This window comes from Amborella trichopoda, chromosome 8 (assembly GCF_054954075.1).
Source record: "Amborella trichopoda isolate Santa Cruz 75 chromosome 8, AtrichopodaSantaCruz75HAP2 v2.0, whole genome shotgun sequence".
Lineage (NCBI taxonomy): Eukaryota > Viridiplantae > Streptophyta > Magnoliopsida > Amborellales > Amborellaceae > Amborella > Amborella trichopoda.
The window spans coordinates 33,922,373-33,946,869 of record NC_142343.1 but is presented as its reverse complement, the minus strand read 5'-3'; the positions used below and the strand labels follow the sequence as shown (position 1 = coordinate 33,946,869).

The 24,497-nt window shown below is 33.6% G+C and overlaps 1 protein-coding gene and 1 long non-coding RNA gene across 2 annotated transcripts in view; both read right to left on the bottom strand.

Moving 5' to 3' along the window:
* Positions 1-13,553: 13,553 nt before the first annotated feature.
* LOC148781039 (protection of telomeres protein 1b-like) overlaps positions 13,554-24,497 on the bottom strand; it is a 29,430-nt gene continuing 18,486 nt past the window's right edge. Inside the window, exons 4-5 of the mRNA XM_088874699.1 lie at positions 14,001-14,005; positions 13,554-13,918 (exon numbers count right to left, since the gene is read on the bottom strand). Coding sequence (XP_088730825.1) covers positions 13,757-13,918; positions 14,001-14,005 — 167 coding nt within the window. The 3' untranslated portion in view covers positions 13,554-13,756. The remainder of the gene's footprint in view (positions 13,919-14,000; positions 14,006-24,497) is intronic.
* LOC148781040 (uncharacterized) lies at positions 14,524-16,144 on the bottom strand. Its single transcript, XR_016060811.1, has 2 exons — positions 15,988-16,144; positions 14,524-15,297 (listed from the first exon to the last, which is right to left on the bottom strand). It is a non-coding gene; the product is annotated as an uncharacterized LOC148781040 (long non-coding RNA).

Below are 24,497 nucleotides of genomic sequence, written 5' to 3'. Positions count from 1 at the left end.
AAAATGCGGGACCAAGCTTGTTGAATATGATGATATCCGAAATCGGCCACATAAAAGAATCTAATATTACGAGATTGAGATTGATTTATAAAAAATATATAAATCCAAAAAAGATTAGGACTCTTGGGTATATCTCTTGGTTTTGAGATATGGGAAAGGTTTCTATACTTCCCCTACAACATAGAAGTTCTATCCTCCCCTACCATCCTGCCGTCCAATCACAATTTGTACGACATCTTAAATCCCTAAAACAAAAGCTTAAAAAAAAAAAAAAAAATTAAAGGTCAATCCCCAAACCTAACTCATGGCTAGAAATTTGGATCAGTAAATCCCTAAAACAAAAGACTTGAAAAAAAAAAAAAAAAAAAAAAAAAAAAAAATTCAAACAAATAGGACTCAATCCCTAAACCTACTTCATGACTGAAAATCTTGGATTAGGGTTTATGTCCACTGTGTTCTTCATCTTCTCTAAGATTTTACGTCCATCTTGTTTATTTGTGCATTTGCATGCTCTCTCTTTCACTTTGCATTTCTTTATGGAAGATTTTGTGGTTGCTTCTCTCTCACTTTACGTAATGCTCGTCTTTTGGTTCTATTTTTCTTCTTGGTCTACTGCGTTTGTTGCTCGTCTCACCAAAAAAGGTATACATCTTCCCATTGCTTAACTATGGTTATAAAAGGATGGTCACTATACGGAGAGAGAAATGAATATACTGAACTCAATTCTACTTATCTCACATTGCCTTTTATTCTTTTTATATTATGTACTAAGTATGTGTGATGTTTGTTAAAGCATTTAAAGGGAAAATTCATATCGTATATTTATCAGCAACTTACTATTTTATTTTTTTATTTCTACTTAAGTTTATTTTAATTTTTACTTAATTTTATTTTAGACATGTCCTTTTTTTTCACTCCAATTTTTTTAGCTTAGTTCGATATATTTACGATTTTTTACATAAAGTATTTTTTTCCCAATCAGTATTTTTGACCCGGTTTTTTCACCTGACTTTTTAAAATAAAAACAATTTATTTTTAAGTTTATGGTGAGCATATATATTGATCTTTCCCAACTTGCTAACTATGGTAGTAGTTGGTAAGTGAGCCCTAGCTTTGGAGCTTATCCCCTTGCCATAAATGGTAGGTTTTGTATTCAATGCTCTAGATCTCTGCCAACCATTGAGCCTTCTTTCTTCGTTCTCTCTCTCTTTCCCTAAAAACATGTTTTGATTAAAAAATTACCATTAGAGTATTATTGATGGGTGGCTTAAAAAAGGAAAAGAGAACGACATTTGCCAAAAAAAAAAAGGATAGTCAATGAATTCAAAGGAAATAAGACAAAAGTAAATTAATATTTATTGAAAGTATTTAAAATTTAAAGAATGAGAGGGACCATGAAGTGAATGGTAGTTGTGAGGCTTTGTCGCCATACTCCAACAAAAGAAATATGAAAAAAATCATAAAACATTTGAAATTCATAATTAAATGAAAAGTTACTACAAAAAAAAAAAAGAAGTTACAAAATCACACTCGTTGTTGATGAAACATTAGTATTTAGATTTTTACATGTGATTAAGCATCAAATAAAAAGTACATAATAAATAAAATTTTTATAACATGAAATTTATTCGCAAGTATGAGTTGTTCTGTTGGGTACTCTAAATAAAATATTCTCACAACAAGATTGTGAACCAAAAAATATATATGGTGAGGTGATGTGAAATGGGTGCGGTTTCTATAAGGTTGCAACTTTAAACAATCCAATTAAGGCATGCCTCCAAATTTTATCATAACATGTAATTTTTTTAGGATTGTCTTAAAAACTATTTTCATATCTAATTAGAAAATTTTAAACTCTAAAAATGGTTAAAATCAAGTAGAACTACAAACATAGGAAAATCTTGAAAATGGATGGTTAAGATAATGTGTTGCAAAATGCGCTATTTTTGAGACTCAAAAACGTTTTTTTTTTTTAATATTCATACATCTCGATGTCGAGATGATCAATTAGAGGGTTTTTCAACATTAAAATAACCTTTCCGATAGATTTTTTAGGTCTACATTTTAACTTGCAACCTTATATAAACTTTTCCATTGTGAAATTCAAATAACTACGTACCTTCAAATAGCAGGGTTTTGCAGGACAATCTCACTCTTGTTCTACTATGCACATGAAGTAGAACCATTCAAATTTTCAATGAAAAATACAACATATCTCAAAAGATGAAAATGATCGCAGCCCTTCATAGATTGCCGAGAGAACATGCACAAAGAATTACAATTAGAAAAATATAAACATAGAAAGCAAAAAAAATTCATACAAAAAAATAAAAATAACAATATAAAACTAATACAAAAATGTATAAGAAATTATATTAAAATAATACAAAATAATAAAATAAGTAGCAAATATCAACTGAGGATGTTAAAGGCAACCGTTTAAACCGTATGTAAATCTATTATATATATTAATGAAGGAAAACGATATCTCTTTGGAATTATTCGTTTATCTTATCTCCGTTCATGCTTCACAATACACAGAATGGCAAAGCTACTTGCTCTGTAAGTTTCGTATATTATCAAAAAGTAAAATTATTTTATTTCTTTGAAGACAATTGGAAATTTTAGATAAAATTTTCTAAAAATTTACTCGTTGTGTAGGTAATCTTTTCTCTCTACTTGCATGGATCTCTTCCAAAATGTGCCTTAAAACTCTGCCGTATCAAAATTCAACTTGCCTATAACTAATTTCATATCACATCACTCCGCTTCCAAAAGGTGCCTTAAAACTCTCCCACCAAAATTCTAATGTCAAAGTGCCTTAAAACTCTCTTATCAAAATTTAAACGTTATATATCTAGCTTCATCTCAGGCATCTGTTCCATCAAAATTCAAATGTATAACTATAGAAACCAAACGACCCCTATAAGTATTGTTTTCTCTCATTCACTCTGCTCTGTTTTCTCGTTCACTCTACTCTAACTCATCATTCTCTCTTTACTATCATTCTCTTTCTTTATCACACAAATCAAATTTAATCTTCCTCACACACTCTTGACAACGTGACACACTCTCTAAATGAAAGCCTAATGGGATCATATTTTAGAAAGTGTACCAGAAAAGCCTAACGGGACCATATAACAGACAAAGTCAAAGTGAAGTACCGAAGTAATAAAATGTATGCCCTTATCTTCTCTGAATGTATTACTACATTGTTTGGTTATATCAATCTTCTCTGAATGTATTGCTACATTATTTGGTTGTATGAATAATATGTAGATTAAGGCTTTCTGTATTACTATATTGGTTAGTTATATATGTGATTGGTAAATTTTGGTTTTTTGTGGTCTCTTATGAGATGAGTGATGGTTTATTTAACCATTTTATGTATATAAATATTCTCTCCAAGTTATTTCTCTCCATCGTGTTACTCGATTTCGTTTTCATTTTTTTCTCTCTTACTTATCCTAAAATTTATTCTATATATTTTTTGCTCCATATTTTACTCATCTTTCCTACAATCTCTCACTATTTTTCTCATCTTCTTCTCTCTTATCCTAAAACATATCATATATATATTTTGCTCCATATTTTTCTCATATATCCTAAAATCTCTCATACAACCTCTTTCTCTCTCCCTAACCTCCTTATGTATCCTAAAATCTCTCATACAACATCTTTCTCTCTCCCGATCCTCTCTGTATTTATTTTATTTCTCTATTCTTGTGCCACATGTCCTTCACACTTTCCTAATATCTCTCCTTCTCTACCTCTTTACGGTTTCTCCAAGTCTCCCTCCCTCTTTCTTAAAATCACTCTCCCTCGTATTTAACAACATTCTCATTTAACATCTATATTATGTTTTAGCAAATGTCTCTCTTCCATATTTTTGTCTCCTTCATAGTTATTAATATTCTCATTTGAACCTCAATCTTTCCTCAAGTCTCTCCTTCTTTTCTAAAAACGCTCTCAATATTCATTCCATCTCCCCCGTTCTCTCTCTCTTCTTTCTAAAGGGTTTCTCATGATAACTCCTTATTTGTGGATGTTATTTTAGAAATGTCTTCATCTCTCTCCTTAAAACTCTCTCAATATTCATTGTCTCTCTTCCCCCATTTCTCATGGTAACTCTTTATTGTTCAATATAATATTTATTAGTTATCTATACATTATATCTATAAAACTATCTAACTATTTGCTCTCTATTTCTCTTTCTTCCTCTCTCAATGAGCTCTCTCCTCTTATTTATTCTCTCTCTCTTCTTTTAACGTTGTCTTTCTCTTCTTCTCTCTCAATGCAACTTGTGGTCATCATGAATATATAAGAAAATGAAGCATCTACAAAATGCCTATAGGTGAAGTTCTACCGTACTTCATTACATCTCATTACCATCCAAAGTCCATCACACAGCTACAAATGTCCAGTAATATTCAAATTTTTATAATTATTGTACAAATCATATTTATCTAAAATTTGAGATGTGATACATATGATCAAGTCACATCAAAATAAAATATTTAAAAATAATAAACATAAAATAAAATAATAAAATTACCCCTAAAACTTTATAGGGGTATTTTTTGTATTTTTATCATTCAAATTATTTGATTTATATTTTATTCATGTGCATCTCACTAAGGCACACACACCTACAAAATTTCAGATCATTATGTTTTGTAAATAAAATATTAAATTTCAAACATTATTAGACATATGTGACCATGTGATACACTTTGAATGGTGATAAAGCCGTTGGTGAAGTAATATAGAACTTCACCAATAGACATTGTGTAGTGTTTTCTCTATTTCAATCATTGGTGTTTGTTTATGAAAAGTATTTTATCTCTCTTTGACCCTTTCACCATGAAAAGTATTTCATCTCTCTTTGACCCTTTCACCATGAAAAGTAATTCATCTCTCTTTGGTTTTTTCCCTACACGTGAGAACTAGTATTTTTATTTTATTATGGAATTTAGTTTCATTCTTATTTTATTCTATGTTTTCATTTTATATTTTGTAAATTTATTTTTCTTATAAAATATCATTAAAATTTATTATATGCATAACAATTTAATAATTCTTGCAACGAAAGTACATACTATTAGTTTAATTATATACATAAGATAAAGCAAGATATCATCTTTATCTAAAACAATAAGGAATACCTAAAGAGAATTTCAATGATATGTCTCCTTGGTTTTCTACCTCTCTCTCTATTAAGTTTATCTCCTTGTTTTTTTTTCCATTTTTCTCTCTCTCCCAAGTACTCTCTCTTCCAATGTCCTCTCTATTTCTACCTCTCCTTTAAAGATAGGGATTAGCAACTTGAGTTTATCTCTCACCTCACGTACTCTCTCTCTTTCAATGTTCTCTCTACTTCTCTCTCTCCATTAAGATAGGGATTAGCACCTTGAGTTTCTCTCTTCCCTTGAAGATGTCCCTTAAAGATAGGGCCTTGAGTTTCTCTCTTCCCTTGAAGATGGAAAGCTATATGTCCCCTTGATTATCTCTCTCAATTCCACTCCACGTACTCTCAATCTCTCGTAGTCTTGCATCTCTCCAGCCCTCTCTCTTCGCCTAAATATAGTGTATAAGCATCTTTCTCTCTCTTAAATATTATCTTCTATATTAAAATAGGCACATACTCTCACCCTCACACGCACCTCTCTCTCCCTTAAGTCTATTTCCCTGATTTTCTCTCTCTCTCTGTCGCCTACGGTCTCTCTTTTAATGTTTTTCATAACCAACTAAATCTTCTAAATAATTTTTTTAACCCATAATTTATATCATTTTTTCCTTAATATCTCATGCCATGAATCTAACCATCTCTGTCCTAAAATATGCGTATAGTAAAATTAGCCGTGGAAACACTCTTTAATGGAACTTTAGCTTTAACTGGTCATGACCAAGAAACCACAGATTTTGCTTGGTGGGCCGGGAATGCCCGACTTATCAATTTGTTTGGTAAATTACTCGGGGCTCACGTGGCCCATGCCGGATTAATCGTGTACTCACTCTTTCTTCCCTAAAATTAGTACGTGGATGTGTTCTCTCTCTATTCCCAATGCCAATATCTCCTGTAACTTCTATAAATTTATGGCCTTTATTTATTTTTGCGACATGTGTCCACCCTTCAAATTCTATAAAATTAGGGTCTTTGTTTATTTTTGCGACATGTGTTTACCCTTCAACTCTATCACTCTGACTTTATAATGTAGTATAGTATATCCGGCCAAGTTTTTAGTCATGAATGTTTCTTATAACCCAGGATCTTAAAAAACGCCGAGTCAAACCGGACTCGCCCGGTTCAACTGGGGAATCGCCCGAGGACGCGTCGGTTTTGCACATAAAACGGGAATCGCCGGTGTCCAGAGAGAACCGGGCGATTCCCAATAGTAGACTCGCGATTCCGTCCGAGTCAGACCGAGTCACCCGGAAGAACACGGGCTGCACAGTGTTCTTCATGGGATTTCGATTTCTTTTGTCATTTTGTGATCGATTTTCAACGTTTTCAGCCTTATGAACAAATCTTACAGGCTTTAATTCAAATTTCGAATCATTTTCACTCAATAAAACGAATTAAGGCCACCATTTTTTTATCAACAAATTTGGATCGCAGAGTGAGTTTTAGAGTTTCCGCCATTTCAGTGATTTCAATTGAAATAAAGCTTCATTTTTTCTAAAACTTTAGGCTGAGTGATTGTAAGAGTGTTGGTCAAAATTTTGTGTTCATAATTTGTGATTATCTTGGAGGAATACATATCAATTTTGAGTTTGAAGGCACGGATTCACAAAGAACAGGTAAAAAGTCTATTTTTTTTTTTTTTTATGTCATGCAATCAAATCCAGTCAATAGTTTACACTTCATGTATTAAACTTATAGGGTTTTGATTCTTTGTAGTGTTGTTTATCATTAGATATATTCAATTTGATTATATTTTTCCAATTTCAGTTGGATTTTATAGAAAATTAGAGTGATGTCTGTTAAAAAAAAAATGGATTGTTTTTTTTTTTTTTTCAGTGATTTCAATCAAAATAAAACTTCTTTTTTTTGTAAAATTTTAGGCTGAGTGATTGTAAGAGTGTTGGTCAGAATTTTGTGTTCATAATTTGTGATTAACTTGGAGGAATACATATCAATTTTGAGTTTGAAGGCACAGATGCACGAAAAACAGGTAAAAAGTCTTTTTTTTTTTTTCCATGCGTTCAAATTCAGTTAATATTTTACAAATCATGTATTAAATTTATAGGGTTTTGATTTTTTGTAGTGTTGTTTATCATTAGATATATTCAATTTGATTATATTTTTTCAATTTCAATTGGATTTTATAGGAAATAAGAGTGATGTCGGTTAAAAAAAAAGTGGATTGTTTTTTTTTTTTTTTCCGCCATTTTCACAATTTCAGTAAATATTTTACAAAGAATGTGTTAAACTTATACGGTTTTGATTCATTATAGTGTTATTTATCATCTCATGTATTTAATTTAAGATTGATTTTTGAGATTGAATGACGTCTGTGAAGAACTGTTTTTTTTTTTTTTCCTCAATTCAATCTATTTTATTTAATATTTTGATAATAATGTGTTAATATTCTAGGGCTTTGAATCCTTATAGTGATGTTTATCAAAGCATGTATTAAATTTGATGTAATTTATTCGATTTGAGGTGGATTTTTTAGTTGGAATGACTGATGTTAGGTTGGTCTGTGAAGAACTGGGTTTTTTTTTTTTTTTTTTTTTCAAGATCAATATTTTTGAGAAATCATAATTTTTGGAAAAAATGTTTTTGATTATCATGAGGAATTAAACAATATTTTTAATTTTTATTGTTAAATTTCTAGTTCAAAATATTGCATGTTGATAGATTATTTATGCAAAAAAATACATGTTATTATACTTTTAATGCAAAACTGTAATTTTTAATTTGTTGTTAATGAAAAAAAATACATTAACAAATACATGTTGTTAAACTGTATTATATTTTTAATGCAGTTTTGCATTAAAAAGGTATTTTTAAATTTTTAATACAAAAAATACATGTTGTTAAACTGTATTATCATGAGGAATTAAAGTGAATATCATTGTAAAAAAATTGTGGCATGTTATTATATTTTTAATGCAAAAATGTATTTTTTAATTTTTTGTTAATGCAAAAAAATACATTAACAGATACATGTTGTTAAACTGTATTATATTTCTAATGCAGTTTTGCATTAAAAAAGTTTTTAAAATTTTTAAAAATTTTAATGCAAAAAATACAAGTTGTTAAACTGTATTATCATGACGAATTAAAGTGAATATCATTGCGAAATATCATGTATGATAATTATATTAGCTTGCAATTATCAATTTTATTATTAAATTTTTAATGCAAAAAATGTATGTTCTTGATTATTGAGTTGTAGGCATGTTTAGAGCTTGCTTTTTTTATTATATTATCTTGCATATTTGTAATTGAGATGTATGGATATTTGGCATGTGTGACTTATACAGACTTTTTTTTATCTATAATGTTGCATAAATAGTTTTTTTTTCTCAGTAGGAACTAATTCATATTTGTCGAAATGAAGATTTGTGACAAGTCCATATGTATTGGCATTGTGAATTACTATACCATTGTAAATATATTTTTTATTGATACTATGTCAATGTAAATTTATTGTTCTTTATGTAGTGACTGATATAGGCCATTTTTATATATAATGTTGCATAAATAAATTATATTTCTTAGTAGGAATTAAAATATTTTGTCAATAGAAGTATTTTGCAATAACTAACAAATATAACTTCATGAACTATCCCTACCTATTATCACTACACATGGTGATTATTTTTCATGTTCAACTGTCAAGTTAATTTTTAACCTTTTACATTTTAAAGTTGAACCATGGCAAGATCTGCAGAAGACCCTGCATGGCAACATGGAGTCAGACTTGATCCCAACAAAAAAAACAAAATTATTTGTAATTACTGCCAAAGAGTGATAAGTAATGGGGTACATAGGTTCAAGCAACACTTAGCAGGGGTTAAGAGAGATGTTTCTGCGTGCAATAGTGTCCCTAATAATGTAAGAAAGCATATGGAGGCATTTTTCAAGGCTACCAAAGGAAAAAAATTTGTAAAGCAGAGGATAGATGAGGAGATAGCTAGTTTATATACGCCATCAAGTGGGAATGATCTAGAGAGTAATATAATAATGACTTGGAGGTGGCCACAAGAATGAGTTTACATGAAACATACTAGAGGTAACGTGGGTTTAGATTGCCTGGTGGTTATGATATTGGCATGCATGGTAGGCCTAGCTTAGACATGCATGGCAGGCCCAGCTCAAGCATATATGCAGCTCAAATATGTATGGAGGGGTTGGTGGCAATATATATCAAGAAGAATCAGATGTTGAAGAAATTGTTTCTAGGTTACCTAAGAGTGCCAGTATTGCAGGTCATGGTTGTATAGACCCATTTATCTCAAAGCCTAAGTCACAACAGATGACCCTAAAAGGCATGGTTAAAGGTATAAGAAACATGTTGGGGAGATATATTGGTAAATGGTTATATGATAAAGGGATTCCCTTATATGCAGCCAATAGCCCATATTTTCCACCTATGGTTAGTGCAATCCAGATAGTCGGGCCCGAGGTAAAACCCCCGATGGTATATAAGCTCAGTGGACCAATATTACATGAAGAGGTAGAGAAAGCTACAAAGTGGATTGAAGAATATAAACGGAGTTGGCCAAGGACAGGCATTACTCTCATGAGTTATGGTTGGTTGAATAAAGTTAGCAAAAAGGAGTTTTTAAACTTCTTGACCTATTCCCCAAAAGGTACTGCTTTTTTGTCTAGCAAAGACGTATCAAGGACGAAGAAGGAAGCAAACTTCTACGTACGACTATATGATCAGATAGTAGAGGAGATGAGAGATAAGCATGTAGTCCAGTTTATTACGGACAATGAGCGTGCATGTGTTTCTACGGGCAGCAAGTTGATGGATAAGAGGAAGCATCTAGTATGGACCCCGTGTACTGCACACAACATCGATCTTATGTTAGAGGAGATCGGTGAGATCAAAATTGTGAATGAGACTCTAGAGGAAGCAAGGTTGGTGTCGAGATTTATATATAACCACTCTAAAATTTTATTTCTGTTTAGATAACACTCTAAGAAAAAAGAGATAATGAGGCCTGTCATAACCTACTTTGCGACCGATTACTTAGCTGTGGACTCCATTCAAGAATCTGAAGGTGCATTAAAGATATTGTTTACCTGTGAAGAGTGGTTAAATGATCGCCTCTCAAAGTCCAGTACCGGTATAAAAGTGGACAGCATAGTCTCAAATAGGAGATTCTGGTCTCGATGTTTCAGTGTCGTAGAGGCCATTACCCTTTTTGTAACGTTGTTAAGAATGGTGGATGCTGACAAGAAAGCTACCATGAGCATCCTTTATGAAGGTATCGAGAGGGCGAAATCAGCTATTGGGGAGAAGTGTAGTTTTGCTAGCAAAGTGATCGAGATTATAGAAAGGAGGTGGAACACCAAATTTGGACGTCCAATTCATTATGCTGGCAAATATATATTTATATCATTAGAATGTTTCATATTAAATCATTTTTTTATGAAATTGTAAATGACATTTTTCTATCTATATATTTTCTAGGTTATTACTTCAACCCAAAATTGTTCTATTTGACACCTAAACATCCCTACAAGATTATGGAAGGGGTCAGATACATTATTGTAAGGTTGGAGAGAATAATGCACTAAAACGAAATATATTTGTTTTAGCTTGCTATGTATAGGGATGCTATAGGATCGTTTGGAACTAGACTTGTCAGGAATTCTCGAACTAAGATGGTTCCAGGTTATCCCCTAGCTAATGTTTTGTTCATTCATATATTTAATCTTATGAATTGTTCTTGCTCTTATAATGCTTTTTGCATTTTTAATCCAGCTGAATGGTGGGAGATATATGGTACTGATGCACCTCACCTAAAGAGGATAGCAATCAAGGTGCTCTCCCAGACATGTTCTGCTACTGGCTGTGAGCGCTTCCAATGGTTGCACACTACTAGGAGGAATCGACTCGCTTCGGAGAAGCTTCATAGCCTAGTCTACGTTCATTACAACTTAAACCTCCGAGAGCGACAAATACGAAAGAAGCTTGAAGACTATGGGCCGATAGACTTAGACACAATATTTGTCACAGACACAGCAGACCAATGGATAGTAGAAGAGGAGGAGCCAGTGTTGCACAAGAGATCATTTCTTGAGGCTATCGGTGAGGAAGATCTTGAAGAAGGTGAGGAGCAGCATGAAAGAGTAAGTAGCCAGCCAACGTATCCACAATTCGTCAGAGATGTCGATGATATTGGACCTAATGAGGAAGAGTGGGAAGGAGGTCTAAGGAAAAATTAGAGAGATGATGATTCTGAGGCAACCCTATCCTAGCCATATTATTCACATATCAAGTCCCAACAGCAATAGGGTAGGGATGAGCACGACAGTGTAGGTGAGCATGAAGAATGGACAAGCTTCGGGGATTTTTGATTGGGAACATAACAGAACACTGACACTCAAGGATTTAGGTATAGTCAGACGCCTACTAATATCAATGATTCGTTTTTAGATCGAATCAATGAATCGTCAAACAAATTCAATCAATGGCACCAACGTGACCAAGAAGAAGAACGACGTCGTCTGTAATTTTATTTTTAGATCGTATGTTACTAATTGCATGCTTTATTGTAGTCCATATATGTTGATATACTTATTTCATGATAATTCCATGTTTATCCTTTTGTGTGATGTAAATTAAATGGTAAATAGTAGTTCATGCAAGGAAAGAACATATCAATATTCGCATATTCATGCAAAGAAATGAAAATTTTTAATGGAGTAGCCTCATTTCTTATTGAATTCCTAAAAAAAAATATTTATAATGAATTTTAATAATTTTTTCGGATTTTTTTGAAGCTTTAATTTGAACGATTCTACCGATTCCCGATCCGGATCGCCGATTCGCCTATCCGGATCGATTTTTTATGTGCCCGATCCGGGTCACCGTTCCGCTTTTTAAACCATTGTTATAACCTCTATAGAATTAGAGTTCTGCCTATTTTTACGACATGTGCCCTTTCAACTCTTGCTCAATTCTAGAGTACGTAGATAGATATATTCTCGGTCGGAGCAGAGACACGCCAAGTTTCAGTCATTGGTGTTGAGACTCTGGCATTTTCAAACCCTATCTCGCTGTAAATGAAATGGGATGCTGTAATTTCTGGGGTATTCAAGGGGAACAACTGCTATTTGGCTGCCTCCATGGATCAGCCTCAACTGGAATCCTTGAATTAAAGATGGGCTTAATACCTGGATACAAACATGCCCTTGGGAAGTTAAGAAGTCTCTCAAGGAGCACCTTGGTGAGCTAGAGAGCTGACCTGGTCGTGTTTCTTCCATGTTTTTTGAGGAATTGGAAAAACCAGTTCTAATTTTTGGAACATTATCAGAAAAATTATGAGCTTTGTGAATTAAGGCTTTGGGTGAGCCGAACTGGTTCTATGCTTGAAAATTAATAAAATTGGTCATGGCTTCCAAGCCTGTAAATCCCATCACAGTAGGTTTCAGTGAAATGGGGACCACAAAAAATTTCTCTTTGACCTAGATGTATAAAGGATAAATAGTCTCTTAGTCTCTTTGTAGACTTACAAATAGGAAAAAGCTTACGCAGAGCTGAGGATCTAAACGATCAAATTAGAACACAACTCAAAAATTTCCGTAGAAGAGGTTGTTTTAATGCTCAAATTGATCATCTCAACATCAAGATGCATGGACATGAAAAAAAAAAAATGGATTTCAAATTTGAAAAATAGTGCATCTTGTAAGCTTTTTTGGACCGTCAATTTTCAAGATTTTCATAGATCTACTCTATCTATGTTATTTTTGAAGCTTTAAATTTGATAATTAAAAATGAAAATATATTTTAAGGCTATTACAAAAAGATTTTCAGTATTGAAACCACATTTTTCAAGACTATTTGAAGGTAAGCTTTATCTTGATTGTTTAGAGCCTCAGCTCTATACAAACAGCAGCCTTATAAATATTAATTTTTAATTATTGGTATCCTATGAAAATTTCTTGTTTGCTTTGCCAACAATTTGTTTGACTCCTAAGCAAAAAGGCTACCAATGTAGGAGTTGGACCTTTTAGATGTCGATTGGATCGGATCGATCATTCATAGACAAAACCTTCGCCCCATCCTAAAGCTGGCCATCTAGACTGAATGGACTGTGGAGACATCGATTGATTGGTCTGTTTGCTACTCTGTTCAGATAGGCTTCTTTGCCCCTATGAGCTTTTCATGAAAATCTGAAATTCTCGCTGTCAATTGGGATTGAACTAGATGCACTTATGCTTTAGACTATGATTATGCAGCTCACAGCATAGTGCAGATATCTGCTAAAAAATTAGACCAATCAAAAAACAAAATTTAAGACGTCTGATTTTATGGTTCAGCATCCATTCTTTTTCAAGCTCATGAACAAGGTGGTCAAGATTATCAGGGTCCAAAATCCATCTCTAAGAAGGATATTTGAAGGAGTGTCTTGGTTGACGCACCAAACCCCCTCTGTAATATTCATCATACAATAATCAACATCGACATTACGTATCCAAATTAAAATAACTATGTCTTCATTGTGACACGGATCTCTTCACAAATTTCGCTATGTGCATGAACTGAACAAAATTTTGAAAGAAAAACTAGGCCCCAATTCGAGTTCCAAATATCCGATACTGCCTAGTTTCCCACGGATTCCTCTTATCCAAGTAGTATGATTTTATACAACACTCTACGCATGGAGGACCTCTCAGGCTATTTGACTTGTGGTCACCAAGGTGATCTTTGACTGATCGTTGAGACTCCTAATTCCTTGGAGTCTTCAGCGACTCCAAGGAGCTTGTTCACTCCCGCAGTTCATCAGTTGGTGGATAGCCTCCAAAAAACTTCTCCTGTAAAAACAAAAACAATTAGCAGAACATTTTTACATACCATTCATGACTTATGGTTGCTCTTATTTTCTTTTCGATGATTTATTTATAATTATTCGAAAAAAAATTTAATTTACAAAATTTATCGAAGAGTACATAAGGAATGAACTATTTACGACCTTTGCCATTTCTTTTGATTCAGTTTCAAAAATCCTCATCAAGAAACATAAAATCACAAGTTAGAATAGTCCATATTTTAAGTGTCTGATAAAGGGGTGAAATTTTAAATAGTTAATATTTTAGCTATGGTTTAATACAGTACCCATTTTAATTTTGGTTAGTAGTATATCATTTGGTGGATGGTTCTTTGAAAAAAAATTCTCAAAAAGAATAAGTGAACGGAAATAATTTAAGAAGCTGAATAATCGGTTATTATCTTTTTGGTAGTGTTAATCTACTTTCTCCTATGATTTATTTATTTATGTTCCGAGTGAACGACAACAATTTAAGAAGCCAACCATGAATAATCGGTTATTATCTTTTTAGTAGTATTAATCTTCTTTCTCCTATGATTTATTTATTTATGCTCTGAGTTCTTCTCCATGGCGTCGAATATAAATCATCATAATCCGATGAAGATACAGGGAAATTTGAAAAAAGTGACCAAATGAAACTCATCTAGCCTAGAAAAAGATAAAAAGACAATGATTCACACAATACAGATCTTTCAAAGCTGTTTGTTGTCACCCATATTTTTCAAGAAAGAACAGTAACTACCTTCACTGGAGTCTCAGTGATGATTCATAGTCCAAAGGCCAGTGATCATTCCTACTCCAAAAGCCTGTGGTTATCTATATAGGTGACTAGGTCCTTTCCCAAGGATAGGAGAATACTATGCATTTTACTCCCCAGAAAAGCTACTACGGAGGTTGATCACAAAGCTGAAGAGATTGCAACTCCATAAATTGGGGCTAAAACTACTCGCAGATTGGGTTTTGCCTGAAAGAGTGAATGGAGAAAATGCTCCCGCAGAAGCATAGAACATTCTGGCTAGTCAACCTGCAATGAAAATTTCCGGATAACTTGTACAGAGCAGAGCCCTAGTATTTCTCCAACAGATAAGATTGTCAAAGCTGCCTAGCCTGAATAACTTCGGAAATGTCAGATTGTGTATAAAATTATAAACCATATCCCCAGTTTTCTTCCGAACACATCAATCAAGTAGAGATCTACATGGTTAGTGCACTCGATATGGTCCTCAGTTTTACCCAGGATCAGATCCTACAATAGGGTCCCTCCAAAACACAAGCTACCTAGAAAACAGAAAAAATAAGTTTTCGTTCAAACAGGCTCCACTACCCAATCACCATATTCCACTTTAAATTCATAAATGTCAAGAAAAAAAACAAAAATTATCGCTTTGTCTGAGAAGAAAAACCAGATCATATGACATTTTAATAACTTTGTGAAAAAACATAAGTCTATTGCAATAAAAGAAGCAAGTGCATGAAGCTCAAGATGAAGGTGCGATATATTCCCATTGACAAAGAAAACAACTTACCTATAATCTGAATAAAAACTATAAGATGCGAGAGAAGGAAGTCTACTACAATCCAAAAGGACTAAGGTAGTTCATAGTCCACAGGGTTTATCACTGTTCGATGAAATAACAGGCAGCAGAGGATAGGATGCACCAATTGGATCATACACTTCTTTGGGTCCCACCCTCTCCATCACCATCCATCATTTCATCAGATGGTTATGACTCCAATGGACAATGGACTTCCATATTCCACTAGATCATAGTAGTTAGAGCATTATGTTTCAATAAAATAGAAAAGTTTAAGTTACGTATCTTGTCCCTTGGTCTTATACCACACACAAGAATTAATGTATTTTTTTCTTCTCTACTATGCAGATTGTCTTGCTAGCGTACAAGATGGTGCAAACAAAATGAGCAACACTTGAATGACCTCCAAAAAGTACATGAAATTATCACTAACCTGAAACTCTTTGTAGTCATCAATGTTGAAAAACTTGGCTCGGGCTTGGGATTCGGTCTCTTCTGGTGAAGAGCAACTCTAGTAATTCCAAGTGGACTCCCCAAAGTCTTGCACAAGCCCAAAAGGTGCTCAAATTTTGCCCCACCCCCGACCCCACCTTCCCCCAAAAAAAAAAAAAAATACAATTATTAAAAAATAATTAAAGACCAGTAAAAAATAATTGATTGCATGTGTGCATTGTTAAGTGTATGTATGGTGAAAAAAATACACAGAAAATGGAATATGGAAACATTGATATATAACTTGAAATAATTCAAAAACAAATAAAAAAAAAAAAAATAGAAAAATAGAGCACATAATAAGAAAATGTCACAACTCGTCATCAAAAACATCAAAATTATATATAACCATATTTATTGATAATTTATTAGTGATTTATTCAAAAATATAATTTTTACGATTTTCTTGTATATACAGACCTCTCCTTGGCAAGGGGCCGATGCAAGTTTACTAGGCTGAATCTGAGTTGACTCAGCTGAGTTTTAAATCACAGGTAGTCATTGATAATAAAGCTCCAATTCATTATTGAAATAATCAACCACATTTATAATTTATAGATCAATTGTAAATGATTTACTAGCTCATACTAAGATATGATGCATAAAAAAAAAAAAAAAATTTACAATACTAAGGGACCATTTCGAACTTTGGAAAAATATTTCTAGAAATAGTTTTCCAGGGAGATTGCTCAATCCATAATCTAGGACGCAAATGTTTCTTTGGCTTGAGCCCAAAACAGAGAATTTTTTTTTTTTTCCCTACAAGCTAAAATATTAATTTCCCTATCTGATTTTCCTACAAAGTTGAAAAAAAAAAATTTAAAACAAGCTATAGCAAGTTAGGGCCTGTATAAAAAAAGGCAATATCTTCTCATCTCTCTCCTTCACCCGCTGCCCTCTCTCTCCCTCTCCCCTTGCTAATCCATCTCTCTCTCTCTCCCTATCTTTGTTTCCCATTTATCTCTCTAGTTCTCATCATTATCTCTTTATACTGCCTTCTTGCTCTACCCATTTTCTTATCTTTATCTCTACCATATTTTTCTCTATTGAGGCTCATTGCATTTAACCACTTTTCATGGTAGAAATGCATCTTCAAGGTTGCATCCAGATATTATGTAAAGAGAAAAAATACATTTTACAAGAATTATTTTTTGCCAAAAATGTATTTTATTTCACCTCAAAGTCTTTCGAGACAAATTTTCCAGTGATACGTAGTAAAGAAACTTTACTATACGAGGACAAAGAGATGTGTTGTGGTTAAATCAAAGAAAATTGAAGGCTTTTAACACTTGGTAACGACGGACAATGGATTCCAAAGAAATTAATAGATCCAATATAGACTGTAACATTCACCAATAAAATATATTTATAGATGTAAACAACCCCACAATTTGAAGAAGGGTGCGGTTTGTATAGAGCCTAGGCTCTAAAAAATCAAATTACAGCCTACTTTAAATAGTGTTGAGAAATGTGGTTTCAACACTGAAAATCTTTGTGATAGCCTTAAAATATATTTTCATCTTTATTTATAAAGTTTAAAGCTTCAAAAATAGTGTAAATCGACAGATCTATGAAAACTTGAAAGTCTTGAAAATTGACGATCCAAAATACATTACAAAATACACGATTTCCAAAACTTGAAATCCATTTTTTTTTCATGTCCATGCATCTTGATGTCGAAATGTTCGATTTGACAATATTTGGGCATCAAACCAATCTCTTCTAAGGAAATTTTTGAGATAGGCTCTAATTTGATTGTTTAGAGCCTCGGCACTCTGTAACCTTTTCCGTTGGAAGAAAGGTAACTGGCGTATAGCTATCCCAGGACACCAATTAATTTTGAATTTGTGCCCCAAATTTAAGTCGCAAAGTTTCTTCAGCCTTGTTTCAATTGTTGGAAAAATTTCTAAGGCCTCCTTGACCTTCAAAACATGTAAAAGGTTCAAAAAACTCTTGTGAAAACATGGTTATCCTTATATTCAATAGGGAAAATTTTCCATACTATACATGTTACATGCGTTATACAAACAACAAACATATCATAAATACATGCATACATATATATGTGTGTATACGGGAAATATACATGTCCTTAACTGGATATATACATACATATACATCTACATCTATATATACAAGGGGGGGCGAGAGAGAGAGAGAACCTTTGCATGAGTAAGGATTTCATGCAGAGATGATAAAGGTGCATCTTGATGATCTGTCTCTGGAATGCAGGGTATAGAGAGAGAGAGAGAGAGTATAAATATTTGGAATATTGTAAAGGCAACGAGCAAACTAGATGCTCATTCGACAATGAACAAGATAAAAGAAGCCACAGTTAAATACATAGGTATAACCAGTCTGAAACAATCAATGCGGAATAAAAGAATGCCAGAATAATGCTGCGGCAACAAAGTGAACTCATGTCAAATAAAGAAAACCATATAGCTCACTAGATTTCTGGATTATGAAAAGAATCCCAAATACTAAATGGTTGTGAGAATGAGCCAAAAAAAATATTCTAACTAGAAGAAAATGTTTAAGAAAGAAACAATTTCCATCAACCAGATTCCAGTCATCCATTCGAAACTGAAAGCACAGGTTATATTTACATGTGAAACATTCTAATCTCAAGCCTGACTGCAGCGCCATGCACATATTTCATGCATATATCGCTTCTAATCATACTAAACTCGCGACCATGCTGCTTGTGTTTTTCTTAGTTGCACATGAGAACGATATGAGCTTTTTATGGTATAATTCCTAGAGCAAGCTCCCTACTTCACATTCTAGACCCAAACATTTCACTCCTTTCATATATTATAGATTATGGCGATTTTCAGGCTTTGCTTCCTCCAAGATTTCTAACTCAACTCTCTTTGCAACCAAGTACCTACTCCCAGTTTATGATTGTCATGGCAAGAATCTGCCCAGATTTTTCTCGGTAAACAGCAAGTAGTATAGTGTCCATGACCTGCTTCCTCATCCTTACAAGGTACTCCTCTAAATTTGTTTGTCTCCTACAGAACACGGTTATCAAATTTGGCCACATAACACATTATGTAGCTGCATCGAAGCAGCGCAGCCCTTAGCCGCACAAGATGCACCTGCCTAGGGGCACAATGGCTGCATCCTTGCATCCTATGAAGCCACACATGTAGACCTCCTCATGGGCAGAAATTGTGCCGACTTGCAGAGATAAAATTATCACCCCCACCCAAAAACTCCCAAAAAAAAGAAGAAAAAAAGAAGCGGGCAAATGGTTTGGGGGGTATCTAAAGCCCCCAAAATCCCTTAAAACCAAAATTTATTTGCTCTAAGAGTATTAAAAAATTCAAAAAATCAATTCTTTTTTTTAATTTTGATCTTTCTGGCAAACATCATATATCTATTTTCGTTGATATTTGGAGTTGAAAGTTTCACACCAACCAACCTTTACCAAATCTGTGAACTTCCCACACTTCCCAATTTCTTAGAATAATGTTGGCATGATATTTAACTCATACAGGCTTTGACCAGCTAACTCCACCATTGCCAGTCCCAAGACCGGATAAGCGAGGATGATTATTTTAGGTTAGCAGCCAACAAAAAACTTTTGCCACATCCCTATCATGAATCTTGATCCATCATATATCAATGCTAGGGTGTTCCCCATAAGTTATCTGTTGTACCGGCACCCGGGTGTAGTGAGAAATGGAAAAGAGTTGGCTAGGGCTTCCTTGGAAGTGAAGTGCCTCAATGACACCAGGATGAGATGATAAGTAGGCAAGGGTTCATGTGCTATTTTGGACGAAAGAGGGTAAAACTACAAGTTTAAGATAATAGAATTCATCTGGTCATATGAAATGTAAGAACTCTCTCATGCAAGAGTATGGAGTAAGTGGATACAATGAGACAAAGGAGACTTAACATAGCTTGTTTACAAGAAACTAAGTGGAAAGGGACAAAAGCTAAGGAAATTGACAGATATAAATTTTTGTATATTGAAAAGAATAGTAATAAAACTAGCGTGAGTATACTAAAAGACAAAGATTTAAATGATAGAGTAGTAGATGTTAAAAAAGTAGGTGATAGGCTCTTATTAATTGAACTTGTATTATAAGTGTTGGGATTTGTTGACTTTAAAGCCCTTGAGAGCATGCAAATAGAAATTAGCATGGATTATGCACTTCAGTGGAAGTGCATGTGTTGGTTAACTAACTTGAGGCCAGCCAGTTTATGGCCCTGATCGTGACCAAAATACTTACCTCTGGGCATATGACACTACCATTGAGGTCAGAGAGATGCCCAATGATAGTTTATAGGAGAGCTTCGTAGTCTCTTGTCTGTAGTTGTAAGCCTCTAAGAGCAAAAGTTAAATCCTTAACAAACTTATGCACAACTGGTACACATGATAGCCACATTCTGGAAAGCAATCATGTAAAGGCATACATGTATATGTGCATAGAAAGAGTCCCCCGTGCACTATAGTGTTGATCTTAAAGGGGAACATGTAATCCATATTCCGAGAATGCAGTTTTACTATTTATTGGCTAGATTTGACTAACCAATCATAAGCCCTAGCAAGAGACATAGGTCATGGTCTCATTATGTTGGTTTGATAAGATAGACAAGGATCATGGTTACCAGGTTGTGTGGAGGCCCTGACAATCACGTTTTCTTGACCCATTGATACCAATCCACTTTAGATATTTTTTCAGCTGAAGAGAAGGTTTTTTGTGAATTTTAAATATTTCATAATATTTTTTAGAGATTTCTCGAATTAGTTTATTGCTCAAAAACCCTAAAAAAGGCAGTGTTGTAAATTCCAAAAATTCCAAGGCCATTGTGGGACCCATGTTGGGGGGAGAAGGCCTAGTCCCACACAGTGGGGCCGCATATGGGTGTGGGATGTGGGTCCCATATGGCCCACACATCTATGTGGAGTGAGGATGCCCATGTCTTTTCTTTAATTAGTACTAATTAAGTTTAATAATCTTTTAATAAAGATATAGTTTGTTAGAGGAAATCTTGAGAAAATTTTTGAGAAAGATTTTGTGGCCATATTTTGTGGAAATATAGAATATTTTCCATTTGGAAAACACTATTTTAATTTTTCATTTTGACCAGAAAGGAAACTCTAGTCAAAATAGAAGACGAGACTGACTGATCTTATCCTAAGTTGACCAAAAGTGGATGTAAGTCGATAATTTAGGGGATAAGGTTCCTAGATTCCTCCCTAATCATGATGATGATTTGTTGGATGGATAGCTCAAATTTGTTTCTCTCACCTCATAGATTACCTAAGCGACATATGGCCAAGAAGAATTCCAATTCAGATAAGCATATTTGGACCCCTTGAAAGTTATAAAAAGAGGGAAGCCCTCCTCATTCTGACCACTTGATTTATTAGCCTCTCTTCCCCCCTCTCTCCTTCATGTTCTCTCTCTTTCTCTCTCTCTCTAAAAGAGGTGGAGGTGGCATGCACCACCAAAGTAAACTTGATGTGGCATGTCCAACCAAAGACAAGAGAGAGGGGCACACTCAAGCTGAAAAAGAAAAAAGGAGCTTCCCAACTCAAAGAATTCAGGGATCAAAGTGCGTCATCCGCCAAGTAATCACGGGTGGGATGTATCAAGTCCTAAGAGGATAACCTTAGGCCAAGCTGAGTAAGTCTTCTTGGTTGTTCTTAGTTTATTTTTCAGTCATTATTGCTATTTGTATTACAATTTTTAGGAACATCATTTGCATTAGAAAGAATAAAAGTTTGTATCGATTTACGGCCTCACTGAGGGTATGGCTTTTAATAAAGCATAATAGCGAATCGGGATTTATGTAGCCGACCCCAATTAATTGGGAAAAGGCTATGATGATGACGATTCAGCCCTTGGATTGAGTTGTGTTTATTTAGCCCTAAAAAGAAATATTCTAGGTCGTATATAGTGTTGATTTTCTTATTTACATTATTATTTTGTGGTACTAGTAAACGGAACTCAGTTATATTAATAACAGAAAAGGGAAAATTTTTATTTTATTTACAGAATTTCACATTGCCACTTCTTTCAAGGATATGAGATAATTAATGTAATTAGTGCTTATACGCCACATGTAAGATTAGATGATAGAATAAAACGAGAATTCTAAGAGGAAATGGATGGACTAGTCTATGGAATACCAAATGGAGAGGACATTTTTAGGAGGTGACTTAAATGGTCATTTAGGAAAGGATACTAAAGGATATGAAAAGGTAAATGGAGGATATGAATTTGGGGAAAGAAACGAGATAGATGATGCTATTCTTGATTTCACTACGGCTAACGATCAAACAATAACAAATAATTACGAGAGATGAAAAGTTAATAACAGACAAAACTAGATCATCTAAAAGCCAGATACACATTTTTCTAATTAAAAAGACAAAACGATCATCATGTAAAGAGTGTAAGATTGTCTTGAGAGAGTTTGTCCCCACAACATAGACTCATGGTTATAGATGTTTGAATTAAGAGATAAAAGGAAAAGATTGACCTTAATGGATGTCCAAGAATTAGGGACAAAAGAGACTTATTTAGAAATAAATTGTAAAATAAGTTTTAAGAGAATCTAGAGGAAAAAGACTTTCAGATAAGGAACTTGGTAGTAGCATAATGAGGTAAAAAAGGTTATTAGTGAAAAAAGAGCATGTTACAAATTATAGCAAGATAATATAAATGACCAAAATTTAGAAGAATGTAAAAAAGGCAAGAAGAACCTTAATAAAATAGTAAGGCTAAACTTAAGGCATATAATGATCTATAGAATAAATTGGGGACATGAGACGGTTAAAATGATATCTTCAAACTAGCAAAATTGAGAGTGAGGAAGTATAGGGACTTAGATCATGTTAAATGCATTAAGAGTAAGGACTAGAGCGTGTTGGTGAAGGATGATGAGGCCAATAAAAGGTAGAGAATATATTTTCATATATTGTTAACTAACGAACACTCTGGAAGCTCAGAATTAGAAGCAACCGTTGACATAAATGAGGTTGGGGTTATAGATACTTTCATAAAATTAGGATATCTGAAGTGAAAGAAACTTTGAGAAGAATAAAGATAGGAAAGGCTCTAGGACCAGATGATATATTCAATAGAGGTTCAAATGTGCATGGGAGAGATTGGCATATTCTAGTTGATAAAGTTGTTCAACAAAAATTTTGAGAACAAAGAAAATGTTAGATGAATGAAGGCAATGTACTACGGAACTTATTTACAAGAACAAAGGAGACATACATAGCTTTACGAACCATAGTTGTTGGAAACCCCTGAGAATCTAAATCGTCTTAGGAACCGGAATCATAGAATCACCGCTGGCTAGAAGATTCCTATATTAAGAATTGTTATCCGTACAATAGGAATCGCGAAGAACGAGATTCCTAGTTTTTGAGAATCGTGTTTCAACCGAAATAGATCCAAGTTTCATCCACATATAGACTCAAGATTCCATCCTACTTGGAATCGTGATTCCCATCCCCCTGGAATCGACACTCTAGGAGTCAAGATTCATTAATATGCAAAATCAAGTTTTCGACATCTATGGAAACGAGTTTACAACATATGTGGAACAGAGATATGTTGTTGTTTCGAATCGTAATTCTAACATATTTGGAATCAAGTTTCTGAAGTATATGGATCAGAGATCCATGCCAGTTTACGATTGAGATTTACAATAATATAGACTGAGGAATGCGTTTAACGACCCCTACCAGGAATCAATATTTCATTTTTATGGAGAAAGAAGCCCCAACCATATATTGAGCCTTATCAACTTTAGAACCGATATTGGATGTCTCTTATTAGAAAGTTTCCCAAATTTTAAAGTAATTGTGTTGACTATTGAACTTACGGTCATTATATTCATTATATTCAAAAACTAAGTATTTCTAAATTGTGATTTCGACTTCATTATTATAAAGACAAAATAGGACTATGTCTACACCATGGTTGTACTTTTAATTGTATGCGTTGTATTTATCAATTATATTTTAAATTTAAAGTTAAAGCTGTCTAGGGTGGCATAAGTGAAATACTGAAAACCAGCAACCACTAAAAGCATTCGAATGAAGATTTCTACTCCAATTTCCTTTAGAAAGTGCACAACCATCATAAAAATTGAACATTATATACTTTGCATTGGTTTTTCTTTTTCTTGATAATTTGAATTTATTTATGTTTGAATCAAGATTTAATCCTCGCAAGAATCCAAATTCAATATATTTGGGAACGTTGACCCACTGTTAATGGGTTCAAACTTCTAAAGATGTGTTGGATCAAGATTCCAAAATTAAGGAATTGAGTTTTCTTGGTTCCGATAAATAGTTTCTAAAGATGTGTTGAATCGAGATTCCAAAATAAGGAAAAACGGTTTCTAAAGATGTGGCGAATTGAGATTCCAAAAATAAGGAATCGAGTTTCCTTGGTTCCAAAATTGTTCCAA